Below are 24,668 nucleotides of genomic sequence, written 5' to 3' on the forward strand. Positions count from 1 at the left end.
GCACGGAAAAGGAAACACTTTTTTTTTCCAAGTTGCATTGACTTTGGGTTTCTTTTGTTTAAAATGTTTTTATTTTGCATGTGTGGAGCTCAAGAGTTGTGTACTGTCCTTGCTCTGTAAACTAAACATAAACTGAAACTGCGCGTACTGTACTACAGCCCTCCACCAACAGTAAGATCAGGATGGAGGGCAATGCCACAATAATTTGTGAGGTGGAAGGACGGGCTTGTTATAAGAGAAAAGCCAATCAGGGTCCCGGTGAAAAGCGGTTATGAACGGACCATCTACACTCCTGGCAGCTGTGTGACAGCGACACCCCGCCCCTGGCTCTTTACTAATGGTATTAGGATGCCCCAGAAGCACTGACCCCGGCGGACACGCCATTCCCGGCGATGACAGGACCCGACAACTGCGGCGCGACCGGCGAGCGGCTGGGTCACCGCATCCCCGCGGAACCGGCGACTTCCCACAAACTGGAAGCTTTATAACTGAAGTCGACGTCTTAATTCGTGGTTTCCCCATCCACCTTACAGTCTTGTCCTGTGAAACACTTTCGCAAGAAAAAGCAGTTTGAGCAAAAACATTCAAAAGAATTAAATAATAGAAGAGCACTTTTTTTATTCCGATTTGTATAGAATAGTGTGCCCACCCCCAGACTGGAGTGTTGTGCGTTTTGAAACTTTTTTAGGTAGTCTAAACAATCGTTCTGAGAATAAATCATCACAATGAACTTTACTTACACATCTTTATTACACATCTTAAAGCCCATGTGTGTTCCACAGCCAGTGGGTTCCTTAATGAGATTTACTGAGTTTTTCAACACTTCTCTGATAACGACAATCCAAATCAGCGTTAGCGTTAACATTGATTAACATACATACTCATAGTCAGTTACCTTGTTAATATTTATATATTTATTTTTAGAAGAATCTACATTAATTTGGCATGTAGATGTATATTTTCATGAAATGTAACAAATCGATTTCTATTTAAACCGGGTATCTTTTAAAATTTTGCTGATTCCTAAACAACTGCTAACTGATTATCAATTAAACTCTCCCAAAACAATCTTAGTGACACAAGTTAAATTCCACCTGGTCATGTAAATAAAAATGCTAAATGAAATGAGATCTGATTCTTATCACCTGGCGCAGTGATCGTGCTAATTTCCAAACTTGTCCTTCTGTAAGGCACTATTTGGAGACAAATCAATTTAACGTCAATAAGCTTAATAAAGGGTTGAATTTATCTAATCTCCGAGGACAAGACTGAGCAAAACGTGAAGAACCTCGTTGTAGCTGAACCATAGACCCAGGAAACAAATCGAAACATGTCTGATGGGTGAAGAGATGGTGGCGCTCTCCACAATCGCGGTCGCATTTCTGAACGTGGGGGAAAAACACTGCGGAGGGAGAATGAGCTTCGTTTTTTACAAGAACCGAGCTGCACCGGCTCCCGGCGCTACCCGGGGTGTAGATAAAGGCTCTGCTCTCCACATAGATGTTTTTATCCGGTTTTCATGCAGGACTCTGGGACAGCTGTTATTGTGAGCTCTGCTGGGTGAAGCCACACACACACACACACACACACACACACACACACACACACACACACACACACACACACACACACACACACACACACACACACACACACACACACACACACACACACACACACACACACACACACAGCCTCTCGCGTGGAGCCGCACGTCTCAGGAGCTCAGGGCCCAAACCCGTCCGAGCCTATGCTGCTGCCGGCATTAAACACCGGACTGATACCGAGACTCTTTAATGTAGCATTTAGTCCAACTCCTGACCGCACTAGCTCCACTTTACAAATCTCCCAATTTTCTTTCTTATTGCCTCTGTTGTCTCTTGTGTGCAAATTGTACGGTGCCTTAAGTTTCCTGAAGGGTGCCAATACGTGAAATACAAATAAAATGGTACAGTTGACAATCCTCGCTGTGGAGAATTAGCTGTGCAAGAAGAACAAATGGCGAAGGCCTATAAAAAGTCTTGCCTTTAAGAATGGAAAATGTTTTAACATATTGTAATTTGATCAACTACAAATCCTTAAAAAGTAATCTTATTAAAATGCATTGGAATTCTTTTTACAGCAGAAATTCGCATAAAAAATGTCAATTTAGAAGCCACTTCTGTCTGAGGAAGGAGATAATTCGTGCTTTGGAATAAAGTTCAGTAACTGATTGGCATGGGAAGTATTCATTCCGCTGTGAGTGTGTAATATTTTTTAGATTCCAAGCAATGGATGAAATGAAGAGTTAATAAAACATTTCTTTTGTGTTGCGTGTTACAAATTTAAAACTCCCTCTCCTTTTTTGAATAAACAGCTGTTTCTCTGAAACACTTTTAGAAGGAGGGGAGAACCTACGTTAAATATTATGAAAAAAAGATATAACTCAGAAAAAGGCTCGGTGTACGCAAAATGAACCTATGATACAGATCTAATAACTAAGATATCGATATTTTATCTTTTATATTGAAATAAATATGCCTTTTTGTTATTTTAAAACTCACTCCACCCCTTTAATCGTGAGAAAAGTGTAATAGCACATTCCATTTTGGAGTTCGTAAACCTGTGATTTCATTGGCTGAAGCCCTTGAAATGTTCCGCGGGAAAAAAAATAAAGCTATGTTCGATAGTTCCACGCCCCAGCAATTCAAGTCTCAGCGTGTGATTGGCTAACTTTGGAAGGGCGCACGCCAGAAGGATGGATCTGATTGGCTCTCGGTCGAACTCGTTGTCAGGTCAGATTTGTATATGGTTTTTTCTATTGGCTTAGAGCTCGCGAATGCCGCGAGAAAAAGAAAGCTTTTTTGTGATTTGCCAGAACGGGAGAGGGGAAATGTAAAAGCGCTCCTGATTGGCCGGGAGGATTGCCGCGCGTGTGCCTTTTCTTTTTGAACATAAATAGAGGATGCGGGCGAATTACAGCATCTAGATTTCAAGGGGAGGTCAGAGGAGGAAGTGGAGGCTGTTCTCTGGCCTGCAACATCTGCAAGAATGCTTTCCTCAGCTGTTTAGCGTCTTCTTTCTGTCCCTGGGAAAACGGCTTGCTATGCGCCCTGCAGCTAGTGTTTTTTAAAGTGTGCGTCCATCCTGTACGCTCAGCCCTCCGCCGAGCGGCCGACTATCGCGCCTTCGAAACAGCCGGAGGCCCGCAGCCGCCCCCTCTTCCTCGATCTGCCCCCTTGCAGGCACGGATGATGGAGTACAGCGAGGTCTTCTTCAGCGACTTCAGCCCCCGCGTCCCGCAGGCCCGCGGCGGCGCGCTGTCGCTCCCGGGGCTCGGCTCCCGCGACTCGCCCTGCACCCGGACCCTCTTCTCCCCGGAGCCGCCGGCCGTGCTCTCCCCCGTCACCAACCTGGCGCTCAACATGACGCACCTCGCCGTGCTCGGCAGGTAGGAGCCCGACCCCGGCGGGGGCGCCCCGGCCGCCCTCATGGCGAGGGCCGGGGGGGCACATGGGCAGCGGGCGCTTCTGCAGCTGCAGCGTCTGTCTGAGCTGGTGACGCTGCAGCCGCCCGAATAGCTAGGAGACGCGGGGTGTAGAGGGGTGGCCCGGCCTGGTCCCCGAGACCAGATGAGTCGGCTTCAAACCGTATTCTCGTTTATTCCCAGTGCTGGTGTCCCGGCTGATGGACTTCAGCTCCTGCCTGGCGCGCAGGGAGTGGGGATCAGCTTGATCGTGGAGGCACAGCCGTGTTGTCATGGCACTGCTAACTTTTTTTTTTCCTCTCGCATGAGAATCTGAAATTGAATTGCCGATCGCTGTGGTTCGTGGTCTCTTGGTGCTCTGTGCTCGGCTGATCTGGCCGAGCGGCCGCGGTGCTCATGCAGCCTCGCCAGCTGCGTGCCAGCACGCCTGCCCGGTCGGAGGGGGGCGCAGCCGGCCGGTGGGTCTGGCGCTGCGGGCTGTAACCCTGCCAATTCAATTCAAGGTGCTTTGTTGGCATGACCGATGGGTACAATCAGTGTTGTCTCTCTCTCCCCGCCCGCAGCCAGTGCGACACCCCGAAGCGCAGAGCCCCGGTCCCGTTGCTCAAGATCCCCTCCTTCGCGTCGGACGCCTCCTCGGACGCCGGTGAGTTCAGCGGCTCGGTCTGAGCGCTTGAGCTGGAGCTCCTGCTCGTCATTCGCTACTTTATTCGCTACCCGGGCTCAGCTGCCCTCTCCTGCCTGCCTCGGGAGCTTGTTCCGCCGCCGGTGCGCGCAGTGTCGGGGTGCCGGGGTCTGGGGGCGGGGGCTCCCCGCTGCCGGACCCCGGCCTCACCGCTGCTTGTGATTGCAGGTCTCGGGATGGACTCCCCCGCCAGCCCCCTGGACCCCGCTGCCGTCGAGGAACGGTGAGTCCCGGGGCTCTCGGCTGTCTCGCAAAGGGAAGGGAGCCTTGAGGTTAAGGTTTTGGGGGTCGGCGCCGCTGGGGGCTCGCTGGCCCGCAGGCCTGTGGGGGGCCGGTTCTGGATTCACATGGAGAGAACTGGGGGGTACAGCTCTGTTAGACTCTGGGTGACGGGTTAGATTGCAGCTGTTTCTACAGTCTCCCTCCGTGTTCCTGTACCCTGTACTTGGGTAAATCAGGAGTGCTCTAGAGCGGCATTGCAGGATAGAGACAGCAGGCCCGTTTGAAGCATAGGAGTTGGCATTTTGCTGCGATCAGCGGTTGGTTTGTTATTTCCTGCCGGGTGTGTCTCTCGCCTGCGGGGCGCGGCGCTGCGGGTCGCCGGTGCAAAACCGCCAGCTCGTCGTGCATCGGGGCCGGGGGTGATAGGGGGCCTGTCCGTCTCTGTGGCGGCAGAGACGGGCTGGGCTTCCTGTTTTTCAGTGCCCCGGCTGAGCCCGTTCCGCGCCCTGGCAACCTCTCGTCATGCCCGTCTTGAACAGTGCGGGTTTGTCTGCGGTGTGGAATATGGTGCTGATGGTCTTTGCACAACTGCAACTGGGAATGGACTCTGGTTCACAGTTTGCGTGTTGGTGTACTTGAGAGGGATACTTGTGGCCTGTCTGTGGGGCAGACGGGCCCTGTGTTGCTGAGCGCCTTTCAGGAAGTAAACTTGTCCTTTCTTCCTAGCCCTGGTCATCCGTGCTGTGGAAGACAAAGTTCTAGCTGCAGATTAGCAGCGGTCTTGACTTTTTAGTTGATTCTAATCTACCGTGTGCCTACCGTTTATTCCAGCAACAGACGTGGTTCATGTTCGGTTTTCTGAAGCAAGGTGGCAGCTGAAGTGACTTTGCTATGTAGCTACAAGCATGTTGCCTTCTTGCAATAGGGGGGCTTTTTTATAATGGCCCGTTTGCTCTTTGTGGGCCAATTTCTTGGCTTGCAAAGAAGACCTTTAGCTATGAATCGCAAGCTGCAAGTGGAAAGCTTGGGGTTTAAAGTATCCTTCTCTGAATTGAATGTGGGTGGCCCGGTGCCTGTGTTTTAATTAAAGGACTGCTCTTTGAGAGGACTCAGACATCTGATCTTGCCACAGTCTGTCTGTTGATGTGCAGGTTTGTCTCCGCAGTGTGGTGGAGTCTCCAGCTTAGTGGCTGCACAGCTGTCTCTCTCGTTTTATTTTGGCTTGCAAGCTGGATTCCTCTGCACCCACAGGTGCCTGTACCAGACAGCGAGGCTTCAATTAACTCGCCCTGCCCCCCTCCAGTCAGTGGCATCTGGCACGCTTTCCCTGCGTCCTGTTGATTGATGCCGTCGGAGAACGGGGGTGCTGTGTAATCCACGTGCTGAATAGAGGCCCGAGCCAGCCCAGCCAAGCCCTGCTTCCTATTGTAAAAGGCACCCCAGCTCTCTTATCTCCCTGCTGCCCTAACAAAAGGCTCCTGCTGTGGGGGTTGGCGTGATGCCTTGAAGGAGGCATATGGCAGATTAAAAGACCCCCCCCCCACACACACACACACAATCTATTTTGCATACAGGTGGACTTGGGGGATGCATGATCCAGTCTCCGCACAAAAGGAGGCCACCCTCACTCCTGGGGGTCTCTTTGTCTGTTTTTTTTTTTGGCCTCTTTCTCGTCCGAATGTGGGTCAGGGTCTAATTGGTTCAGCAGGGCCGCTCTGGAACTGTGGCTAAAGGCTGTGAAGGGCTTTATGTCTGGGAGGACATCTAGGCTGCCCTTATTTGAGTAATTGACCCCAATCTAAAATGTAGCCTGTAAGAGTACAGTCAGTGGTTCTGACACTGTGCCTCCTCCTCCCTTTTCGTTTCTGCACGTAAAGACTTACTAGAGCACGTTGCACCTGGTTTTATTTGCCTTCAGTAGTGGTGCTAGGATTGTTACCAACATGAACATGGGTTCTGACGGGTTGTTACTGGTTGCTGTTCCTACAGGTTTGAAAAAGCTTTACTGGAGTCTGGTGCCATTCTAAGGGAGTAAGTATTTTTTAATATTTCCGGTGAAGCAATTAAATATTGCATGCTTGAGGCAAGCTCATGTTATTTTTGTGCAATCTATCTTTTGATCTGTTAGGCTTATGTAAAAGACTTAACTCTTATTTTGCATTGTGAAGAATCTCCCCTTTGCATTCCTGATCAAGTGAAAGGTTGAAAAACCCAAACCTGCCCACTGTTTATATTTATGAATGAAGCTGAGAGCAGAGCCCCGTCTGCATTCCACAGTGTCTGGTTACAAGATGTGGCGGAAGTATGCATTTGGGGGGAAACGCAGGCAGATGGCAGTGCTAGGTTACCTCTAGTTACTAGGAAGATCCTGCAGATGGGTGCCAGTTCACACAGAGCTGTTGCTTTAAGCACAGACTTGGATATGATGCTTAAAATTCACCTTGACCCATCTGTATAGGACATCAAAACAAACCTTATTATTTTAATATTTAAGTTTTGCACTTTTTTCTTTCTGTAGTGACAAGATCCCAATCCGAAGAATTAATTCCTTACCGGTAAGTTGCTTTAAAAGGAGGTTTCCTGTTTTGTCCCACCTCGCAGTTTAGCAGTAGTTATTTAAAGACTTCCTGTTCGCCACGAAGCAGCGGATGCTTGTATGAAACTGTGACAAATGTTAATTTCGTAAGTTGTTCTGGTTTTAGTTCCCCTAGCAAATGATGCGGTGGCAAGAAATGTTTCTAACCAATACCCAGAATTTTTTAAAATGAAGTATGGACCTGTCATGGTTTACTTTCATTTTAAAAGTTGGTTGAGTGGGGATCCCAGTTATTGCTAATGTCCACACTGTACCCCTCAAGGACACTGGCTTTTCTGACTTCCTTGGCCCTGGCAGTGACGTGGGACCTCTCCTTGCCTGTATTTTAGGTGCGGCTCTTGGGTTCCAGTCCTGCGCTCAAACAGAAGGACCCTGATGGCAGAAGCTTTGGCATTTTCAGCCGAGGAGGGTCTGAGTCTTCAGGAAACAGGAGTGGGAAAGAGAACTTGCATGAAGTGAGGATCTTTTAAAGTCTGTTAGAAAGCAACATCAGCTGTTCAAACAATGTACATCTGAAATGGATGGGTGTTTGCTGCTGCTAATAACTCAGACAGCTCTAGTCATTCCTTGTACGTGCTGCATCAGCTTAACCAAATGGGTCGAAGGGAGTGTTAATGTAGGGAAATGTCCTACACTGAAGGCAGACGCTCGTCTTGACGGGGGGGGCTGAGGACCTGATCCAGGTATTGGGGAATCATTGGGTGGCTTCAGAATTAGTGGTAAAACAAACCAGTAAACGCAAGAGGATTTAAAAGGGTTGTACGCATTTTGTAATCTTCCCCGGTGTGCTTGTTGAAGCCGATACCCTGGCTTTTTTTCCCCCCCGAGACCGTTTTGTCCCCACTGACTCTTCTCTCCACCTGCAGGGGGCGTTTGAGTTCAAGAAGCCGGCCGTGCCCATGTCCCGCTGCCGCCTGCGCTCTTTCCACAGCACTGAGGCGCATGACCCCTCCGCTCGCCGGCCCAGCTCCGCTCCTGCACTCATGGTGAGCTGGCGCCCTGCCCCTCTGCACCCGACCGCCCCTCAGGGGTGCAGGGTTTGAGCAGGCCAGCGCCTCTTTTAGAGTCGCGGTGTCCTTGGTTAAGGGAAAGGAGCTTTTGTAACCCTGCGCTGTGGTTTCTCTTGGCAGCTGTCCCCCCCTCCTGTGGCGCGGCTGTGCTCCTTGGAGGATGGGAGTCCCGTCGTGCTGCGGCGCTCCTCTCTCACCTCCTCCCTCGACGACGACAGCGATGACGGCTTCCTCGACGTCCTGGACAGCGACATGGAGGTGAGGCTGGCGCTGATTTTGCAGGGCTGGTGGGCAAGACGGCGATGCGTACCTTATATACGTGAAGGTTATGAGTAGGAGGAGGTAGTAATCTGAGGAGGTCCAGACTCCCTGTGGGTACAGAAGTACCTCCTGCTCTCTTCGTTAACTGTGTGCAAGAGCACGTCCCACCCGTGCGCTCGGGTTCGTGTTTCACTGATTCTGTAGAAGCAGGATCCTGTGAGGGTTTTGAAATACTTGTATCCAGTCCCTCTCGGTCTTCTCTGCTCAAGACTAAGTTGAGGTTCAGTTCCTTCAGCCCTGAAGTTTTTTATTCTGGTCGTATTCTAGAAGGGCAATCTTGTTAAAAAAAATCAGTGAATCTAGTAGTATACGGTGTAATACGTCATACAATTTGCCCACGATATCCCTTAAACTCTGTTTTACCCATATAGATAACTACAGACTAGTATTTGGTTTGCCTTTTTAATTTACTACAGAAGACAAGATAACCTCCCCTACCTTTATCTGTAGCTGATAAGCAGAAAGAGTTTGTGAATGGGAAGGTTTGTCACTAGGAGAGTGTGAGAAGCGTTGATTTAGTGTAACTGGTGTCGTTCCCTCTGTGCCCCTGCAGAGTAATGCAGAAATGCCCCTGGGCATAGCCAGTCTGCTGACTGCTCCCTTAGTCCAGGAGAAGGAAGAGCAGAGCTTGGACTCGGTAAGTGCACTTGCATGGCGAGTTTGAACTCAGACGCGTAGAACTGCAAAGCTTTTAAGAGATTTTAACTGGCCTTTCTAGATGCAAAGCTTGGACATGCGGCCACTAGTTTGTGTTGTAGGGCAGTGTTTCACAACCCATTCCATCCCACTGCACTGCTATGTTAACATAGTGGGAGTGCTGCCCACTGCTGTCTCGTGCCTCTTCCTCTCTTCCCTGCCTGCCTTTCTCCAGTCTCCTCTCTGCGTCCTCGTTGGCTTCCTGCTTCTCTGCAGCAAAGTCTCGCGTGTGGCCTGTCTCTTACACCGAGCGTGCAGCGTAACATGGCCCATTTCCGGAAGTCCGCGGCTGAGCAGCGCTGTGCAGTAGGGTGACCTGCTGGCTCGTCATGGTAACACTGTCTCTCTTCCCTGCAGCCCATAATCCGGTGCCGTCCCCGCGGCCTGTTCCGCTCGCCCTCGCTGCCCGCCTCGGCCGGCCGCGCCCACCTGAAGCGGCCGGAGTGCCCGCGGGACGAGCACACGCCGGTCCGGGTGAAGCGGCGGCGCAGTGTGGCCGGGACCGTCCGGCCAGAGGACACGGAGGTGGAGGAGGGCACGCCCGGCATGGTCAGTACCCCTTTCATCAAGCCCTCCCAGTTCTTCACCTGCATCCTAAAGTCAGTTTGCAGCAGTGAAGAAATGTGCTGGGTATTGTGGATATGGTAGAAAAATACTTTGAAACCCTGGCTGTTGCCCTTGTACTTTGGTGTTAATTGGCTCATCTTTTTTTCCCCCAGTCGTGCCGGTTGGTGCAGAGGTCCAAGTCCTTCTGTGATCAGGACATTGAGAAGCTGCTGGACAGTGATGTCAAGGAGCTGATTGGAGACTTCACTAAGGTAAGGAATTGGAGCAGGTATGTGTGTGTACACCCAACTACAATGTTGTGCAGGACAGTGTTATGGACGGACTCCTTTTATGGAGTGTTTTCATGTCTGTTGTCAAACGTGAATGCACAGGTCTGAAACAGGTGGTCAGCTTGTCTCAAATCTGAGTGGCTTGCAGGCAGGTGAGGTTATGCTGCCAGTGCTGCACTTTTGCAAAACAATAGCAGAAAAAATGTCACTAGGCCCTGCCTTGACAGAAAGGGCACATGAAGAAGCCACAACTGTGAACTTGAGTCTTCCTGGAGGGACAAGCGCTTCAGTGTGCTGAAGGAGGGTGCAGTACGAGGTGATTGTGTGGTGAGGTTTGCAGATCTGCGCCGCTGTCTTGCTCATGCTTCTCACTGCTGTGCTGTCGCCCTACAGCCCTTCGTCCTGCCCACGGTGGAAGGGAAGCACCAGGATCTGAAATACATCACTTCTGACATGGTAAGAAGTCCTAATATATGGATCTGATTTTCCAGAGGGGGTGGGGTGGGGAGATGCTGTCTGTCCAGTGTCATTCCAGTTCAGCTCTTAAACTAGCCAGCAACCTGAGCATTGAACATAATTGGACAAAGATTCCTTTTCACACAAGACCCATTCCGTCTCTTTCCTTCTCTCTTCCCCCTGGGGTGAACCGTGGTCCTGCTGCTCAGATGATGGCCGCTTTGAAAGGGGAGTTTAATCACCTGGTGGAACAGATCGTGGTCATCGACTGTCGCTACCCATACGAGTTTGAAGGAGGACACATTAAGGTGAGTTTGGTGTTTCTCTTGCGTCTCTCCCAGATGTGTGGGCCGTTTTAAGTTGGCCTGGTAGAGGACCTGTGTCAGTTTGGCAGGTAGAGCCACCTGCCCTGTTGCCATCTACTGGTTTGCTGCAAACCTCACCAGGAGAATTAATTTTCTTCCGGCAGACAGTGCAGATTTCTGTTTGTCCAGTTTTTTTTTTCCTGATCACTAGGAGAGATTGGATGTGTCCACACTTGCAGCTCTGTTCTGCACAAGCAGGTCTTTTTAGTTCTAAAACTGGGTCCTGTTTACACGTCTAGTTTTGATGTGTAATTGTACGTCCTGAGCTCCTTAAACTAATGGAGTTTCTTATTTTGGCTAAATGAATCCTGAGTAGAAACATTCATACTTGAAACCACTGGGGTCCCAGTGCAGGGGGAATTGTGGGTAAATGCCCTGTGTAGGCGGAGGACGGTGGCCCTGGAGAACATTAGGGGGGTTTAAAGGGGTTCGATCTGTCCTTGCAGGGCGCCCTGAACCTGCACCTGGAGGAGGAGGTGGAGAAGCACCTGCTGAAGACCCCCATCATGCCCTCCTCGCCTGACAAGAGGGTGCTGCTCATCTTCCACTGCGAGTTCTCCTCGGAGCGCGGCCCCCGCATGTGCCGCTTCGTGCGGGAGCGTGACCGCATGATGAACGAGTACCCCAACCTGCACTACCCCGAGCTTTACGTGCTCAAGGGCGGCTACAAGGAGTTCTTTCCCCGCTATGAGGTGAGTCCCGAAGGCCCGCCCCGCCCCGCCCCACCCCGCCGTGCGCTCGGCCCCGCGGCTCGGCTCACGCCTGCTCTCTCTCCCCGCAGGCGCACTGCGAGCCGCAGGGGTACCGGCCGATGCACCACGAGGACTTCAGAGAGCACCTGCGCAAGTGCCGGCTGCGGAGCCGCACGTGGGCGGGGGAGCGCAGCAAGAGAGACCTGTACAGCCGGCTGAAGAAGCTGTGAGGCCCCTCGGGCTCGGAGTCGCGGGTTTGAACAGTTCCACCCGGACCAGAGGGTGCTTGTTGCCTTGTTTGCTCCTCAATCTGCCCTGTGGGCTGGCTGGGTCTTTTGTTGTCGGACTTCTTTAAGCTGAAGGCAGGGTCATGTGTTCTGGAACCTGCAAGTGGCCCAGTGTCTCTGCTGTGGCTGCCCGGACGTCCTGCTTTGAGCTGGAAGTTTGGGGGCCTTTCCCACTGGCTGGATCGGGTGCCTGCTTGACGCCCTGACCTTGTTTGCACAGCAGCAGGCCAGCTCGCCACAGACAACACCTCCTGCCCCCTAATCCCGGCGGTCCTGCCTGCCATTAGGAGTCCGTATCCGTTACTATGCACAACAAACAGTCGTTCACTTGAATTGGCACCTGCTCCCTTCCTCCAGCTCTTTAATTGGGGCTCTAGTTTGGACAGATTCCCTGGAATTAAGTAAACAGACCTGACCCTTGTTAGTCCTCTCAGATTAAGGACTCAAAACTACAGGTTCTTGTCACCGTTCTGGAGAAAGTTTTTAACTTCCCTCTCGGACCGTCCAAGTGGTGCTTAGTCTTCATCTTAAACGGTCGATTTCCTAATTTGTTGAATTTTAAAAATGGTTTTCTTGATTCCCTCTTACCCAAGCCTGTTTTGGTGCAAGGTGAGTTTTTTCCTTTTTAATAAAACTTTGACCATGGCAGTGTGGAGACCTGTGGATAATATAATTTCCATTGTGAGGAAAAAGTTTGCCTCAGTTGAGGGTTTTTTCTTGCCCCGGACTGGAAGGCTCTTGGAACTGAGTTGGTGCTTTTACCTCTGAAGTGCAATATCTCCTGTCTGGATGTTTTTATCCTGCACCAGGAGAAACCAAGATAAAGATCTCCTTCTGAACTTCCATTCTTGACAGCAACTGAACTGTGGGTTAATGGATGGCATTTAACTCCAGATTTTCCGGAAGAAATTCTGAATTTGTCAATATCCATGGACTCCTCCTGCATACTTGACACTGACCTGCACTGTTAGAATCCTGGATTTACTACAGAGGCAGTTTTGTATGGAATGTGTTTTGTAAAAGCAATGTTTCTTTTTAATATACCATATTTCCACTACTTCTATAGTAGAATTAAAATGTCTTTCAATTAATGGGCCATACTTACAAATTTTCTGCAAGGCTTTTGACCTGCTGGTATTCACTTTTAAAGTTTTGCTTTTTAGCAACTTCAAAGTGAACGGTTTGTAATCTGGCTTCCCTCCATATTTAAGTAAGGCACCGAGGGCTGTATTCACAGAACACAGATGAGCCGTTTGTGCTTGTTGCATACACCTCATTTATACTGGCTTTAGAGCTGGTTTGTGACCTTGAAAACTTTTTAAAATGTGCTGGTAGCAGAAGAGGCCCTGGTTTGTTCCTGGGTTTTAACTGCTGCTACCGGGTCTGGTAGACCTGAGATGTTTAAAGTCCAGCATTGATGACGGCTGTTTGTAAACCAGCAAAACAGCTGGGAGACCATTTATGAAATGTTGCCTCCTTGAGCTTGGACATCCTCATTTCCCCCCTCGGCCTTGGCACAATGCCCCTCTCTCCTGGCTCAGGACTGAAATGAGCTTTGCAAGGGGAGAAGAGAAGTGCTGCCGGTCAGCAAAAAATGAGTTTCGGGTCTTACTCTGGTAGAAGCGAGGGTGAGGGGATTCTGTTTTGTGGTTAACCTTGTATTTTATTAAAGTTGTACAGCAAATAATGAGTGGCACTGTGACCTCTCCCCACCAGGTTGGGTGTCCAGGCATTGAGTGACTATCCATGTGTGAACGTGCTTTTGTTGCTGGTTTGCTGTTTGTGTGAAACTGGTTGTATTTTCATACTTGCCTCGTCATTTTGGCAGGGATAAATAAACATCTGAACTTTTCTTTTTGGGTCTGGAATTTTTTTTGGAGTGTATATGAGCCTGCATAACATTGGTGTCTGTGTGTCTCCAAAGAAATACTAACTTCTGCCAAACTGTTGTGGGAACCTCTCCACACTGTAAAAGCAATTTATCTGGTTGCCAAGCGTGTGTACGCACAAGGCCAGGAATGCAGGATGTGCTGATCGGGAGGACTCGAATCAACCAGAGCACACGGTCTTGTGGTTATGGTGGAAGAGGAGAGTCCACTGCTCATGTTCAGCCTGTAGTCCTTATTGCACATAAAAATGGCCCATTCATACTCCGGTAAGGTGCTTTCTTTCATCTCTGTAGTAGGACACCTGGGAAGCTGGGTGTCTCTGCTCACAGACACTGGTTTGTCTTGTCTTCTGCAGCAGTAGACCCTTAGGCCTGTGGGATATGACATTCCTCTGAGCTCAGGAAGGTGGTGGTGTTCTGTAACCTGTCCCAGTGGCTGGAGAAGCGAGGGTCAATGGTAGGGATGGTTATGCTGGTTAGGTTACCTGGCATCATGTTTTAGGGAAGGAAGGAGGAACTCAGACTTGGCAGAACGTGCAGACTCTGCACAGACAGCCCCAGTCTGGTGTCGAGCTTGGGATGTAGGAGCCCACGGGCCAGTGCTGTAGCCATTACCTGCTGTACAAGGCATCGTGCGGCCTGCCAGTTTTGAGTGCTGATCACACTTAAAAAGGGCAGGGGAGCCGGACTTGGCTCTTGAGAGAGCTGGAAAGCAGAGATGGGTGAAACCAGTCTGGCATTGGACTACAGCTGCTCTCTATTGTGGACATTTTTACATCTTGCTCTCTCAGGAAGGCTGGAAGTATCGCTGTAGTATCCTGGTTTCTCCTTTTTCTTCCCTCTGGTAATTGTTATAGGAGCATAAAGGTATGACCTTCCAGATTCAGAGACCGTTTCTTCCCACAGGCTGTCAGACTACTGAACTCTACCCCTGCCACTGGCTCACTGTGGGTTTTTTTAAGTTGTCAATTATTTAACTTGTCGCTGCTGCTGTTCAGTGTTTTTTTTTGGGGTGTTTCCTTAATGTCTTTGTATTGGAGCATACATGCAATTCTCATTTCGTTGCACTTGTGCCTATGACAAACTGAACTGAACCTTTTAATCCAGTTACCTGGGTTCTAAATTATTACAGTGGGGGAGGATACAGAGGGCGTTTTCTCACTGCTGTTGCTGCTCCTTAAACGGAGGCTGAACGCCCCAGTTTAAATAGTTTCAGCGGCCTCATCGTAACCTCTACTTCCCTTTGAAGAGAGATGCACAGGCGAGAAGCCAAACGCAACATGTATGCAAAGCAGAGAAGGCGGCTGATCTTCTGAAAAGATGAGATCCGCAGTACAAAGGGTTTCGGGGTCTTTCACCTGTCCGTGCGCGGCGTGTTCGGGCAGGACCGGGCAAACACGGCAGCGCGCGGCGCACAGATAGTCTGTTGGAAAAGCACGTGCGCGCTGCACGTGAGGCCGTTCCCAGTGTCAACACGCGCGTCCAAACGCTTTTCAAATTCCGCACAGGAATGCCATTGGTCCTGGGAGACCCGGAGGAAAACAGAACCATTTCCTGCCTTGGATAGTTTAAAATGATTTTTTTTAAAGATTTGCGATTACAACTTTTTTTCATAAATAGCTGGAACTTAAAAAGTTGATAAAAGATACTGTGCGGTACGTCTCTGTGCCAAGTGACAAGACTGCACTAACTACAGCAGCCAGAACAAGGCAGGGCCATCAAGCACTGCTGAAGGGAGCTCGGGGGACGTAGCGGAGTGTATAAGCAGACGTAGAGGCTACTTTCACGCTGAAAAAAAGAAATCAAAGAATGTTTTGGCTGCCAGATTTCCGTGTTGAGTTTACCACCGGGGCAATGAAAGACAGTCTGCGGTCGGGGGAGCAAAAAGAAATTGCTCTGGGCAACGTAGGTGGTGTGGAGCAACTGGAGAGTCGGGGCGCTGGGAGGCGCTCTCTCTCTGGAGGTGTGGAGCGACCGGAGAGTCGGGGCGCTGGGAGGCGCTCTCTCTCTGGAGGTGTGGAGCGACCGGAGAGTCGGGGCGCTGGGAGGCGCTCTCTCTGGAGGTGTGGAGCGACCGGAGAGTCGGGGCGCTGGGAGGCGCTCTCTCTCTGGAGGTGTGGAGCGACAGGAGAGTCGGGGCGCTGGGAGGCGCTCTCTCTCTGGAGGTGTGGAGCGACCGGACAGTCGGGGCGCTGGGAGGGGTTCTCCTGCCCTGCTACCGCGCCAACAACGAGTTTCACAGCTCTCGCATGTCGCAGAGCATATGAAGAGAAAATAGATTTCCCTTCTGTTGAAGTGACCCAAACTACGAATTTGAGTCTGACCTGACTGGCACATGCCCCATATTAACACTGTAGAGCACAGATGATAATGTAAAACTTTAAATGCCCATTAACATGATTTTGAAAAGTGGTGCAGCTTTAAAAATGTCCTGTGATTTCACTGTGGAATTCCCATACATTCAATCCTTCTATGCCTCGGATGAAAACTACACGTGCAACAGCTGGATATTTCCATTTCAGATTAAAAAACTAAATTAAATTATTAGTCATGAACACGATTTATAGACATTGAAGTCTGGTTTGGTGGTGAATCGCCTGGGCTCAGTCCTGCAGTGCTCCGGAGAGGGGAGGCTGGGTCCAGGAGCACAGACAGTGCAGGGCTCTGCAGCTCCAGAGTCTCTCTGTGTTGTGTGGTGGTGTTTGCTCATCCTGGGAATGTCCAGGCTCCTTCTTTCACTCCCACATTTCTTACTCTCTTCAGTTACCTTAAATAATAGCGAAATATGGTGTAGTTCCACACGTCATCAAAAACTCAATCTGCCTTACTTTCCTCACTTGTCTATACATTCCTTTCAACAGGCTGCATCCTGGAGGAAGAGTTTGCTTTGTTGTGAACATGCAATGTCACCTGTCTCAAAAACCACACTCGATGTAGCAGTGTAACACAGGAGTGTTGCATCTCTGACTTATCCAGCATCGACCTGTAAAGCTGAGAAGCTGCATGAAAGCAGTTGTCTTATTTTTCATGGTTTTAATTATGAGATATCACCGATTTTTCAGTTGCAAGCTGGGTGGCACTGAGGCAATTTCCTGTTCCTGTCAGTGCTTTTCTTTCTTGTTTGAATCTTAAAGATGAATCATGGAAAAAATTAATTGCAATTCACCAAAATGTGACGCCACTACAGTTTCTCGAGCCACTCGGGCTCTGAGTCATTGCAGGGAAAAAGTGCTACAATACTGGTACAACAGACCGAAACGAAGATTCTTGATCTGGAGCGTCTTACCCGCACCTGCACTGCAGTGTTATATTCTATACCTGATACATAATAAAAACTAGAAGCAAGTATACAGTAAAAACTGCCTTGCAGCCCACATGACTGGGGTTTTCTCAGTATAAAACTGAACTGAACTAGCGTTTTTTCCAAAGTTGTGGCCGAGGGTGCCTGAGCTGGAGGTTCTGTTTCTCCTGTGAAGTCACCGAGACCTGCAGCTGTCTTGTAACAGTTGTCTCTGGAATGAGCAGGTGTCGTTACCCTGAGACACTGGGACTGTTCAGCCCCCAGCTCGAGTGCACACAGCTGCCTGATGCACCCCCACGCAGTCTTCCAGCGCGCGATCACCAAGCTGGTGGCCGGCTCTGACCTCTGTGACGAGTCTCGGCATGTTTGTAAGACCATCGTTTGAAGGGACATTTTGTTAAAAGTGTATTTTCTATATATAGGAACAAGTCAAGGTTTATTCCAGTTGAAAACAGAAGAAAAGAGACACGTTTCAGCTGTGGAGCTTCTTCGGATGTCAAGGGTTCTTGGGGGTTCTACCTGTTCTGTATACATGTGTACAAGGAGAGGAAGCCGGTGCTGCTGCCTCATTGTGCTTAGGTCCCAGGTTCGATTCCTTGTGGGATTCAAAGCCTGAAGCACCTTCACTGTGGGATGTGCGTTATCTCCCTGTGCTCATGTGGGTTTCTCTGAGTTCTCCAGTCCCCCCAGAAGACATACTGGACATCAGAACCTGCTGCATGACCTGCTTTATATCACTTTCTACTGTGCTTTATGAATGATTCCAATTAAAGTTCATTTGGACAGATAATTTAGACAAATGTTCCCTGAAATATGTTATGTGGCTGTAGATTTATGTATACTCTATATTATTATATTCCGAGTAACTTACCTTTGCACCCATGTCTACACTGGAGAGTTTGCTGGTGCAGAACCCTGCTGCGTGCTTCATGCTCTGCAGGGTTTGAGCCCTCAGTCCCTCTCCACCTGAGCCCCCCTCTTCTGGCTCTGGTGCACTGTGTGTCCTCACTCTGTGAGCCTTGTGTATCACCACCCCTAAATAAATCAGAGACTAGGCCACACTGGGAGCTTTCAGATGTGGGCTGAAAATCTCCTTTTTTGAAAGGCATCTCTGTGATTATCTTTTACATGTACTTGGTTTTGACTTTGATGTTTTAAAATTATTCTTACATGTGTTTTTTATATCTTGCTTTTAAGTAAACTTCATTGTCTATTTAGAAACAATAAAATTTGGGAACAAATAAAATGAGGTGGAAATGAATGTTAAACGTTTTATTATTCATTTTTGCGCTGTTCTCTGTGCAGTAAAATAGACACCGTCTTCAAATGATGTAATTATCATATAGTTGTTTTCTTTTGTTGTTCACTCGTAGTATTTGGATATCTTTTCTCCTTTATTTGCATTACGTAAATGTTTAATAAAACTTAAAAAATGGGAACAATATAGATACATGATATGTGGCTGCCCTCTAGAGGCAATTTCTATGTTAACATAGCATATAAACTAAAGAAGTAGTTCAGGTGGGGAGCTGCGTCAGCATGCGTAGGCTGCAAAGGAACAAGTAGTAAGTGTAAACTTACACCCGAAACGTTGCGTTTTCTTTCTTTTCAGTATGGAATAAACCTATTACTTGTTCTTAAACTAAAGAAAATACTTTCATACACACAACGTTTCACTCACGCATTCCGGAGTCATAAACAGATTTTTTTGTATGTAAAATTTCCTTAAGCATTTAAAAAATAGTTATACATTATTGCAAATTGTAATATTCTATATATTTTTATATTTTTGTGCTTAATACATTCGCCTGTGCACTGGAGGGTACCGCCAGAATATTTCCTTTAAAACAAGCGATTTTCCCGTTGTTTTCTGGGAATAGTATTTTATACTTCAACGAGATCCTGTATTTCCCGAATGTAAATGACTTCATCAACTTCAGCGACGCACTGAAATTCTTCCTTGTTAAAGGCGACTCGGTAAGTGCATTTTCTTGGCATATAAAAGGTTCATGTTATTCTGTTTAAAATCTGGTTCAATTTTGTTATGAACCAGCACAAATCGATATTCGACGTGACTAGTGCACTTATCTACCCACCCTTCCACTATCGGAAAGTCATTTAACTTCAAAGGAAATAGTTGGCAACGATAATGTGATGTCCTGTGGTTTTAGGGAGTCCTGTGTCTCTTCTGCTCCATAAACGGCATCACCGTCTTTCATTGCGTCCTGCTTTTGTAATATAAATCTTATTGGCGTCTTCATTATGATGACGCAATCATAAATGCGCCAGTCCCGTCAGCAATGATGTCATTCGTCATCAGACTGCGACGTATAGAATGATTTTGTTTGGTAAGACGAATTCCTTCAAAAGAAAAACATTAAGGAAAATCTGAAATTATATATTTTTAAAAAGAGATAAGGACGGTCACATTTCTTTTCTCTAAGGCAATTCTAGTATGTAGTTTCTGTGTTTTCCCCGCCAGCCTACTTACCTGGACTCCAGAGACAAACCAGGGTAATATCATGACTCATCTTTTCAGACGTCTCTCCACAAATTAGAGCACCTGTAACTAAAGGCTCTGTCAACAGCAGCAGCTGGAGTACTTCAAGTCAGTCCTAGAACTAGGAGACAGTTTCAGGATGATAAATTTGGAGATATTGGCTTGTTGTTGTTGTTTTTTGTTCCGTAGTTTGAACGAGCTGAAGTTTGGATATTCTGCACTACATTTGAGTTTACAACACATTAGCCTATCGGTATTTTTCTGATTTGATTCTGATTCTTGATTCTCATTTGTTTAAAGAAATCACAGTATCGTGGAAGTATTTCTAAGATGGAGAAAAGAGAACATTCGACTTTTTTTTTTTACAAGTAAATCAAATGAGAGCTCTTGATCATAAAATACACTCCAATTACACATAAGAGGCACTGGGTGCTGAGGCTGTCCTGTATTAAGATCAGGAAGTCCAGGGTTCTTTTTTACTAATGTTTTTTCCACTGAATTAAAGAGAAAAAATGATTAGACTAGACATTCGTTGTTTGATGTCAGGAAGGCAGGAGAATAGATTATTTATGGCTGAGGGGTCATGAGGAATCACAGGCATACAGCTGTATGTCATCAGTAAGACAGTGGAAGTTTCCATTGCGTTTCCAGATGATATCCTAGTGGAAACATGTGTGGAAGCCAGCATAAATCCCAGCGCAGCTCCCTGGAGGACTCTGCTTGCTACTTGTGATAAATAAGAACAAGCATAATTTGTCTCTGTGTATGGGAATTTGTTAATCAGATCAGGAAAAAGGTATAAAAGCATTTCAGAATGCCTTAATATCTCTTTGAGCATGGTAAAGTCGATCATTAAGAAGTGGAATTCACCCAGACCAGCCTGACCATACTCAGCAGCCGGGCAGGGCTGGCCGGGGTGCAGCTGTAAGGCCAGAGGTGACTACGGAGTTCAATGGCTGAGATAGGAGAAAATGCCCAAAGTTATCAACAATATTCTGGTCACTCCACAAAACTAGATCCTCATGGCAGAATGGGAAAACTCATCTTAAATCCCACATAGAGTTTGCCAAAGTACCTGAGTGATGCTCACATACATGTGGCAAAATCTATTATAGTCAGACAAGATAAGATTGGAACTTTTTTGTCTAAATTGCAGTTGTATTTGCTGCCATAGGTGCTTCCACCAAATACTGATATGCAATCAACTGATTTCAGCCTTTTCTCTTTAGTTTTTGCTGACCCTTAAAAGTCTTGAGTTTGAGCATTCAGGTTTTGAATCAAATATTAAATGTTAAAATGTGCATGAAGCATTTGTAATTTCACAAAATGGGAGACCAGAGAAAGGGTTTGAATACTTTTGCAAGGCATTGAAAATTAAAATTCTCTTGAACCTGGACACCTTGCAGTTGGTTTGTCATTTTTTCTAAACTGGAAGCTGAGAACTGCTTTTGTGATACAGCTGTGCAAAAGCCTGCAACTTGTAAAAACTGGAAATGGGTGAGAGAGCAGCACAGTGGGATTCTTACTGTGCTGTTTCATGAACAGTCATTATCATGACTGTTTCATGATAATGAAAATGCACTTGTGTGGTAACTGATGCTCGGCCCTTTCTTTTGATCGATTTCCAGACGAGAGGCCATGGTGCACAGCTTCCTGATCCACACTCTGTGCCCGGTGGGGGCGCTCTCGGGCACGGAGAGCCGCGTGCTGTACTCCTGGGTTTTCGGTGCAGATCTGACGCAGACGGGGCCGGCTGGGGACCGGGAGCAGGAGTCGGAGGCCAGGCGACTGCTGGAGAAGGAGCAGCTGGCGGTTGTGGCGCGGTGAGACCGGGCTCTGACCTCTGAATCCCAGCATTTTCTTTTCCTGCTTGATCGAGTTCTCACATCGTGGTGAAGAGGTTAATGACATGTTGACACAAAGACCCGAGTCTCTTTCATAAGTACCTTCTATTAGCTCAGCGTTTCCCAATGTGAGTCTACACTGCCTGTAGAAAGTCTGCACATCCTGTCCAGCGTAGCACATTTTGAGGCTGCAGGTGTATGTACATTTACCTGGCCCATTTCTCTAGATTTTCATTTGTAATTACTTATCAGAATGTTTGAGCATTCATTTTTCACTTGGAGGTTGTATGTTACAATGACATAGGCACTGTATATGTTTTGCTACATGTATTTTTATCATTATTTATAATATCGTTTGCTGCTGTAGAAATCCTCCTAATCCTGACCTCCTTGGTATCATTTGCAAAATGGACTTGTTTTCTAATGATACTGGAATACAACATTGATATAAATTAGGATTCACTGATCCCGATGGTACTCCACTAATTACATCATCCTTTATCTGTACCCCTGTTTTCTGTTTAATAACAAATTGTCAATACAAACTCTCACATTTCCCCGAATGCCTATGACCTTCAGTATACAAAATAATAATTTATGATGAACTTTATCAAAGGCCTCCTGAGAATCTCAATACACCATATCACGTCCCCTGTTTGTTGCACATTCAAAGAACTCTTAACAAATCCATGCCTGATTATTTCCTGGGATACTATTTCAATATAGACGCACTGGTTACCATTGCTGTCTCGCAGCAATGTGTTCCTGTGTTCAAATCCAAACCTAAGGTGCTGTCTTTGTGGAGTTTGTATGTTCCTTCTTTGTACTCATGGGGTTCCTCTGTTGGCTTTGGTTTCCTCCCACAGACATACTGTACTGATATGTTATTGGCTTCTGGGACTGGTGTTCTGTTCAGGGTGTGCTCTACCTTGTTCCATTGCTTTCCGAGGTAGTCTCTGGCTTGCCTACAACCTTCAGTTGCATCAAGCAGTTAGAAAATAGTTAATACAATAAATTGTAATTTATAATTTATAAATGGAAGGATTATATCCAGATGGGTGTCTTAGGTTTTTCCAGTCTTAACATTAAATAAAAATGTAAAAAGGTATAATTTGTACTGCTTGGTACAAGCAGGACAGAGCTCACCAGATAGACGGGTGAGGAGTGTGTGTGCTCTGTGCAGCAGGGTGGAGCTCACCTGGGCTCTGTATCTCAGACAGGTGAGGAGTGTGTGTGCTCTGTGCAGCAGGGAAGAGCTCACCTGGGCTCTGTGTCTCTCAGACAGGTGAGGAGTGTGTGTGTTCTGTGCAGCAGGGAAGAGCTCACCTGGGCTCTGTGTCTCTCAGACAGGTGAGGAGTGTGTGTGCTCTGCAGCGCGAGGCAGCAGGACGGCCAGGTTTGCATGAGACGGGCGCAGTTCTGGGGGAGGAGGAGGCGGCACTGCAGGAGGCGGACAGCGGGGTTCTGCGGCTGGGAGAAGGGGACCCCTTTCCTCGCGAGCACACCGTGGTGTGGCTGGGCGTGCAGGCGCTGGGCTTCGTGCTGGTCTGTGAAGCCCATGAAAACCTGCTGCTTGCAGAGGGCACCCTGCGCAGCCTGGCACGGCACTGCCTGGAGCACTTACGCCTGCTGGGCACAGGAAGTGAGGTAGGTACTGGACCCATAGTGTTCTGCTCTGTAAAGGGACAGGTGTTTCAGAAAATGTGCTTTTAGTGTTCTTGGGCAATATGAGCTGACCTCCATCCAGGGAGTTGTAGCATTTTCATTAAAATTATATTCAGTGTTTTTAAAAATAACACACAGCACACATTTCTCACATGACTTTGAGCACTTCTGACGTTCTCTAACGAGGTGGGGGGGTTATAACATACACTATGTTATGTTATACTATGATTCAACTGCAAAGAACATTAAAAAGGCTGATTTTACTGCTGTATACCACATACAGCAGTTAAGGAAATGCTGACTGTGTGTGTATTTGTGTATTAGAGTCTTATTTCTCCAGGGAAAAAATGTTTCATTAGCTAAGTAAATTTAGTCCCATTCTTCCAGTTGGTTTCCTAAGATGTACTGGGGACCTTCTCTAAAACTTCACACCATAATTTTTCTATAATCCAACATTAATTTACAGAATTGAATGATATTAGAATTCACGCAGGTTTGTACAGGGTTTATTCATATTTTGGGAAACCCTATCCTACCAAGCCAAGTAGCTATATCCTTTGAAAAGAAAAGTATTTTAAAATTAAAGGTGTTCACGTTCTTAAATGATTCCAAGAAATGTGTTTCAGTTCTCCACCTATTTTTTGGATTTTGGGATGATAGAAATAATAACTGATTAAAATAATAATACCACTGCTTTTACTGCTTATTATAAATACTACATCTTAAGGGCTGTGAGTCCTTTGTTTACAGATCAAGTACAAGGAATTTGCATAAAAAATGTAGTCGTCTGTTGAAAACAACATTTAGTGACTCTTTAATAAGTTAAGTCTGGTTAATAACAAAAAGAAAAGCATCAGTCTGAAATTGCTGTCCTTCTCGTCTAACAGTATCACCGGAATTAAATATGCAGATATTATGTGACACTTGAGAAAGGAGTAATCACTGTAGCGATGAGGTGGTCCCTCTGGTTCTTTGTAAGGTCCTTGTCACCGGCGTGGAATTGTGCAGCGCTGTGGGCGCTGTCTGTGACCCACTTCAGTCTTTGACGTTCAGTTTTAAGAAGACTTCAGGTGGAAGTCTGAGCTGACCCAGCTAAGCGCTAGGGACAGAACTGAAGTCCTGAAGATGCAAATAGTTTCACAGGTCAGACACTGCTGAGAGACAAGGGGAGTGCTGGGGAGTGCGTGCAGTATTAAGCCGGTGAACTCCGGTGAAGGGTGGATTTATTTATGTAAATGTGAACGAGTTGTTAACCGCGTGAACCTTCAAACAGCGGAGGCGGATGTCGCTGTAGCTGAGGACAGAACCTCGTTCCAGGTGCTGCTGAAGGCCGACCGCATCGAGGTCCTGCTGCACCGGCTGCTGCCCCACGGCCAGCTGCTGTTCCTGAACCACCGCTTCAAGCACAGCCTGGACAAGGAGCTCGGCGCCTGCCTGGCCCGGTGAGGCTGCTGCCCACAGCCTCCAGGACCGGCGACGTCGGCCAGGGACCCGATCTCCGGTCTCTGATCTTAATGGAATCTTATCAGCTAAGGGTCGACTCAACAAAAATAAAATTAACTGAACTGCCCTATTCTGAATAAAACCCTTCTGCCATTTACTGTTTTTTTTTCCCACGTTAGAAATATTAGCTTAAACGATTCAAAGTGTTGGCCTTATTGCGTTCACAACTTCTCTATTAACATTTACAGATTACAGCTGTAACTGAAGAAATGTATATCTCATACCTGAACCCCGATATCCCTGCAGCCCACAGCCATGCGAGAAAGGGCCGAGCCTCTAGACCAGCGAGGGACAGGCTGGTCTCTGGGGGGACTGTAGGAACAGCCAACCTGCCG

General features: G+C 47.6%; 2 protein-coding genes across 4 annotated transcripts; both read left to right on the forward strand.

Annotated features, from left to right (window-relative positions):
• The first annotated feature begins 2,878 nt into the window (after positions 1-2,878).
• cdc25b (cell division cycle 25B) lies at positions 2,879-13,484 on the forward strand. The gene is made up of 15 exons (XM_088639254.1): positions 2,879-3,430; positions 4,030-4,112; positions 4,320-4,374; positions 6,363-6,404; positions 6,892-6,928; positions 7,299-7,424; positions 7,836-7,955; positions 8,100-8,237; positions 8,854-8,937; positions 9,354-9,545; positions 9,716-9,814; positions 10,226-10,288; positions 10,498-10,596; positions 11,100-11,345; positions 11,435-13,484. Exons 1-15 carry the CDS (start codon positions 3,231-3,233, stop codon positions 11,573-11,575), a joined length of 1,725 nt encoding a protein of 574 aa, XP_088495380.1. The 5' UTR covers positions 2,879-3,230; the 3' UTR covers positions 11,576-13,484.
• A 4,885-nt stretch (positions 13,485-18,369) lies between these two features.
• On the forward strand, positions 18,370-24,426 carry ap5s1 (adaptor related protein complex 5 subunit sigma 1). 3 transcript variants are annotated; one of them, XM_088639283.1, is made up of 5 exons: positions 18,370-18,386; positions 18,702-18,798; positions 20,950-21,144; positions 22,512-22,812; positions 24,148-24,426. In XM_088639283.1, exons 3-5 carry the CDS (start codon positions 20,960-20,962, stop codon positions 24,274-24,276), a joined length of 615 nt encoding a protein of 204 aa, XP_088495409.1. In that variant the 5' UTR covers positions 18,370-18,386; positions 18,702-18,798; positions 20,950-20,959; the 3' UTR covers positions 24,277-24,426. The 3 variants fall into 3 exon arrangements, with proteins under 3 accessions (XP_088495409.1, XP_088495392.1, XP_088495401.1); XM_088639266.1 differs by lacking the exons at positions 18,370-18,386; positions 18,702-18,798 and adding an exon at positions 19,024-19,169; XM_088639275.1 differs by lacking the exons at positions 18,370-18,386; positions 18,702-18,798 and adding an exon at positions 19,176-19,335.
• Positions 24,427-24,668: the final 242 nt, after the last annotated feature.

This window comes from Lepisosteus platostomus, chromosome 1, assembly GCF_059453375.1.
Source record: "Lepisosteus platostomus isolate fLepPlt1 chromosome 1, fLepPlt1.hap1, whole genome shotgun sequence".
NCBI classification, from domain to species: Eukaryota; Metazoa; Chordata; class Actinopteri; order Semionotiformes; family Lepisosteidae; genus Lepisosteus; species Lepisosteus platostomus.

Excerpts from the sequence above, each read along its gene's own strand:
- ap5s1 (XM_088639283.1), top strand. The coding sequence starts at position 20,960 with ATGGTGCACAGCTTCCTGATCCACACTCTGTGCCCGGTGGGGGCGCTC. Across the intron at positions 21,145-22,511 it reads CAGCTGGCGGTTGTGGCGCG|ACAGGTGAGGAGTGTGTGTG; the intron begins GTGAGACCGGGC and ends TGTGTCTCTCAG. Across the intron at positions 22,813-24,147 it reads TGCTGGGCACAGGAAGTGAG|GTGCTGCTGAAGGCCGACCG; the intron begins GTAGGTACTGGA and ends ACCTCGTTCCAG.
- cdc25b (XM_088639254.1), top strand. The coding sequence starts at position 3,231 with ATGATGGAGTACAGCGAGGTCTTCTTCAGCGACTTCAGCCCCCGCGTC. Across the intron at positions 3,431-4,029 it reads CACCTCGCCGTGCTCGGCAG|CCAGTGCGACACCCCGAAGC; the intron begins GTAGGAGCCCGA and ends CCCCGCCCGCAG. Across the intron at positions 6,929-7,298 it reads GAAGAATTAATTCCTTACCG|GTGCGGCTCTTGGGTTCCAG; the intron begins GTAAGTTGCTTT and ends CCTGTATTTTAG.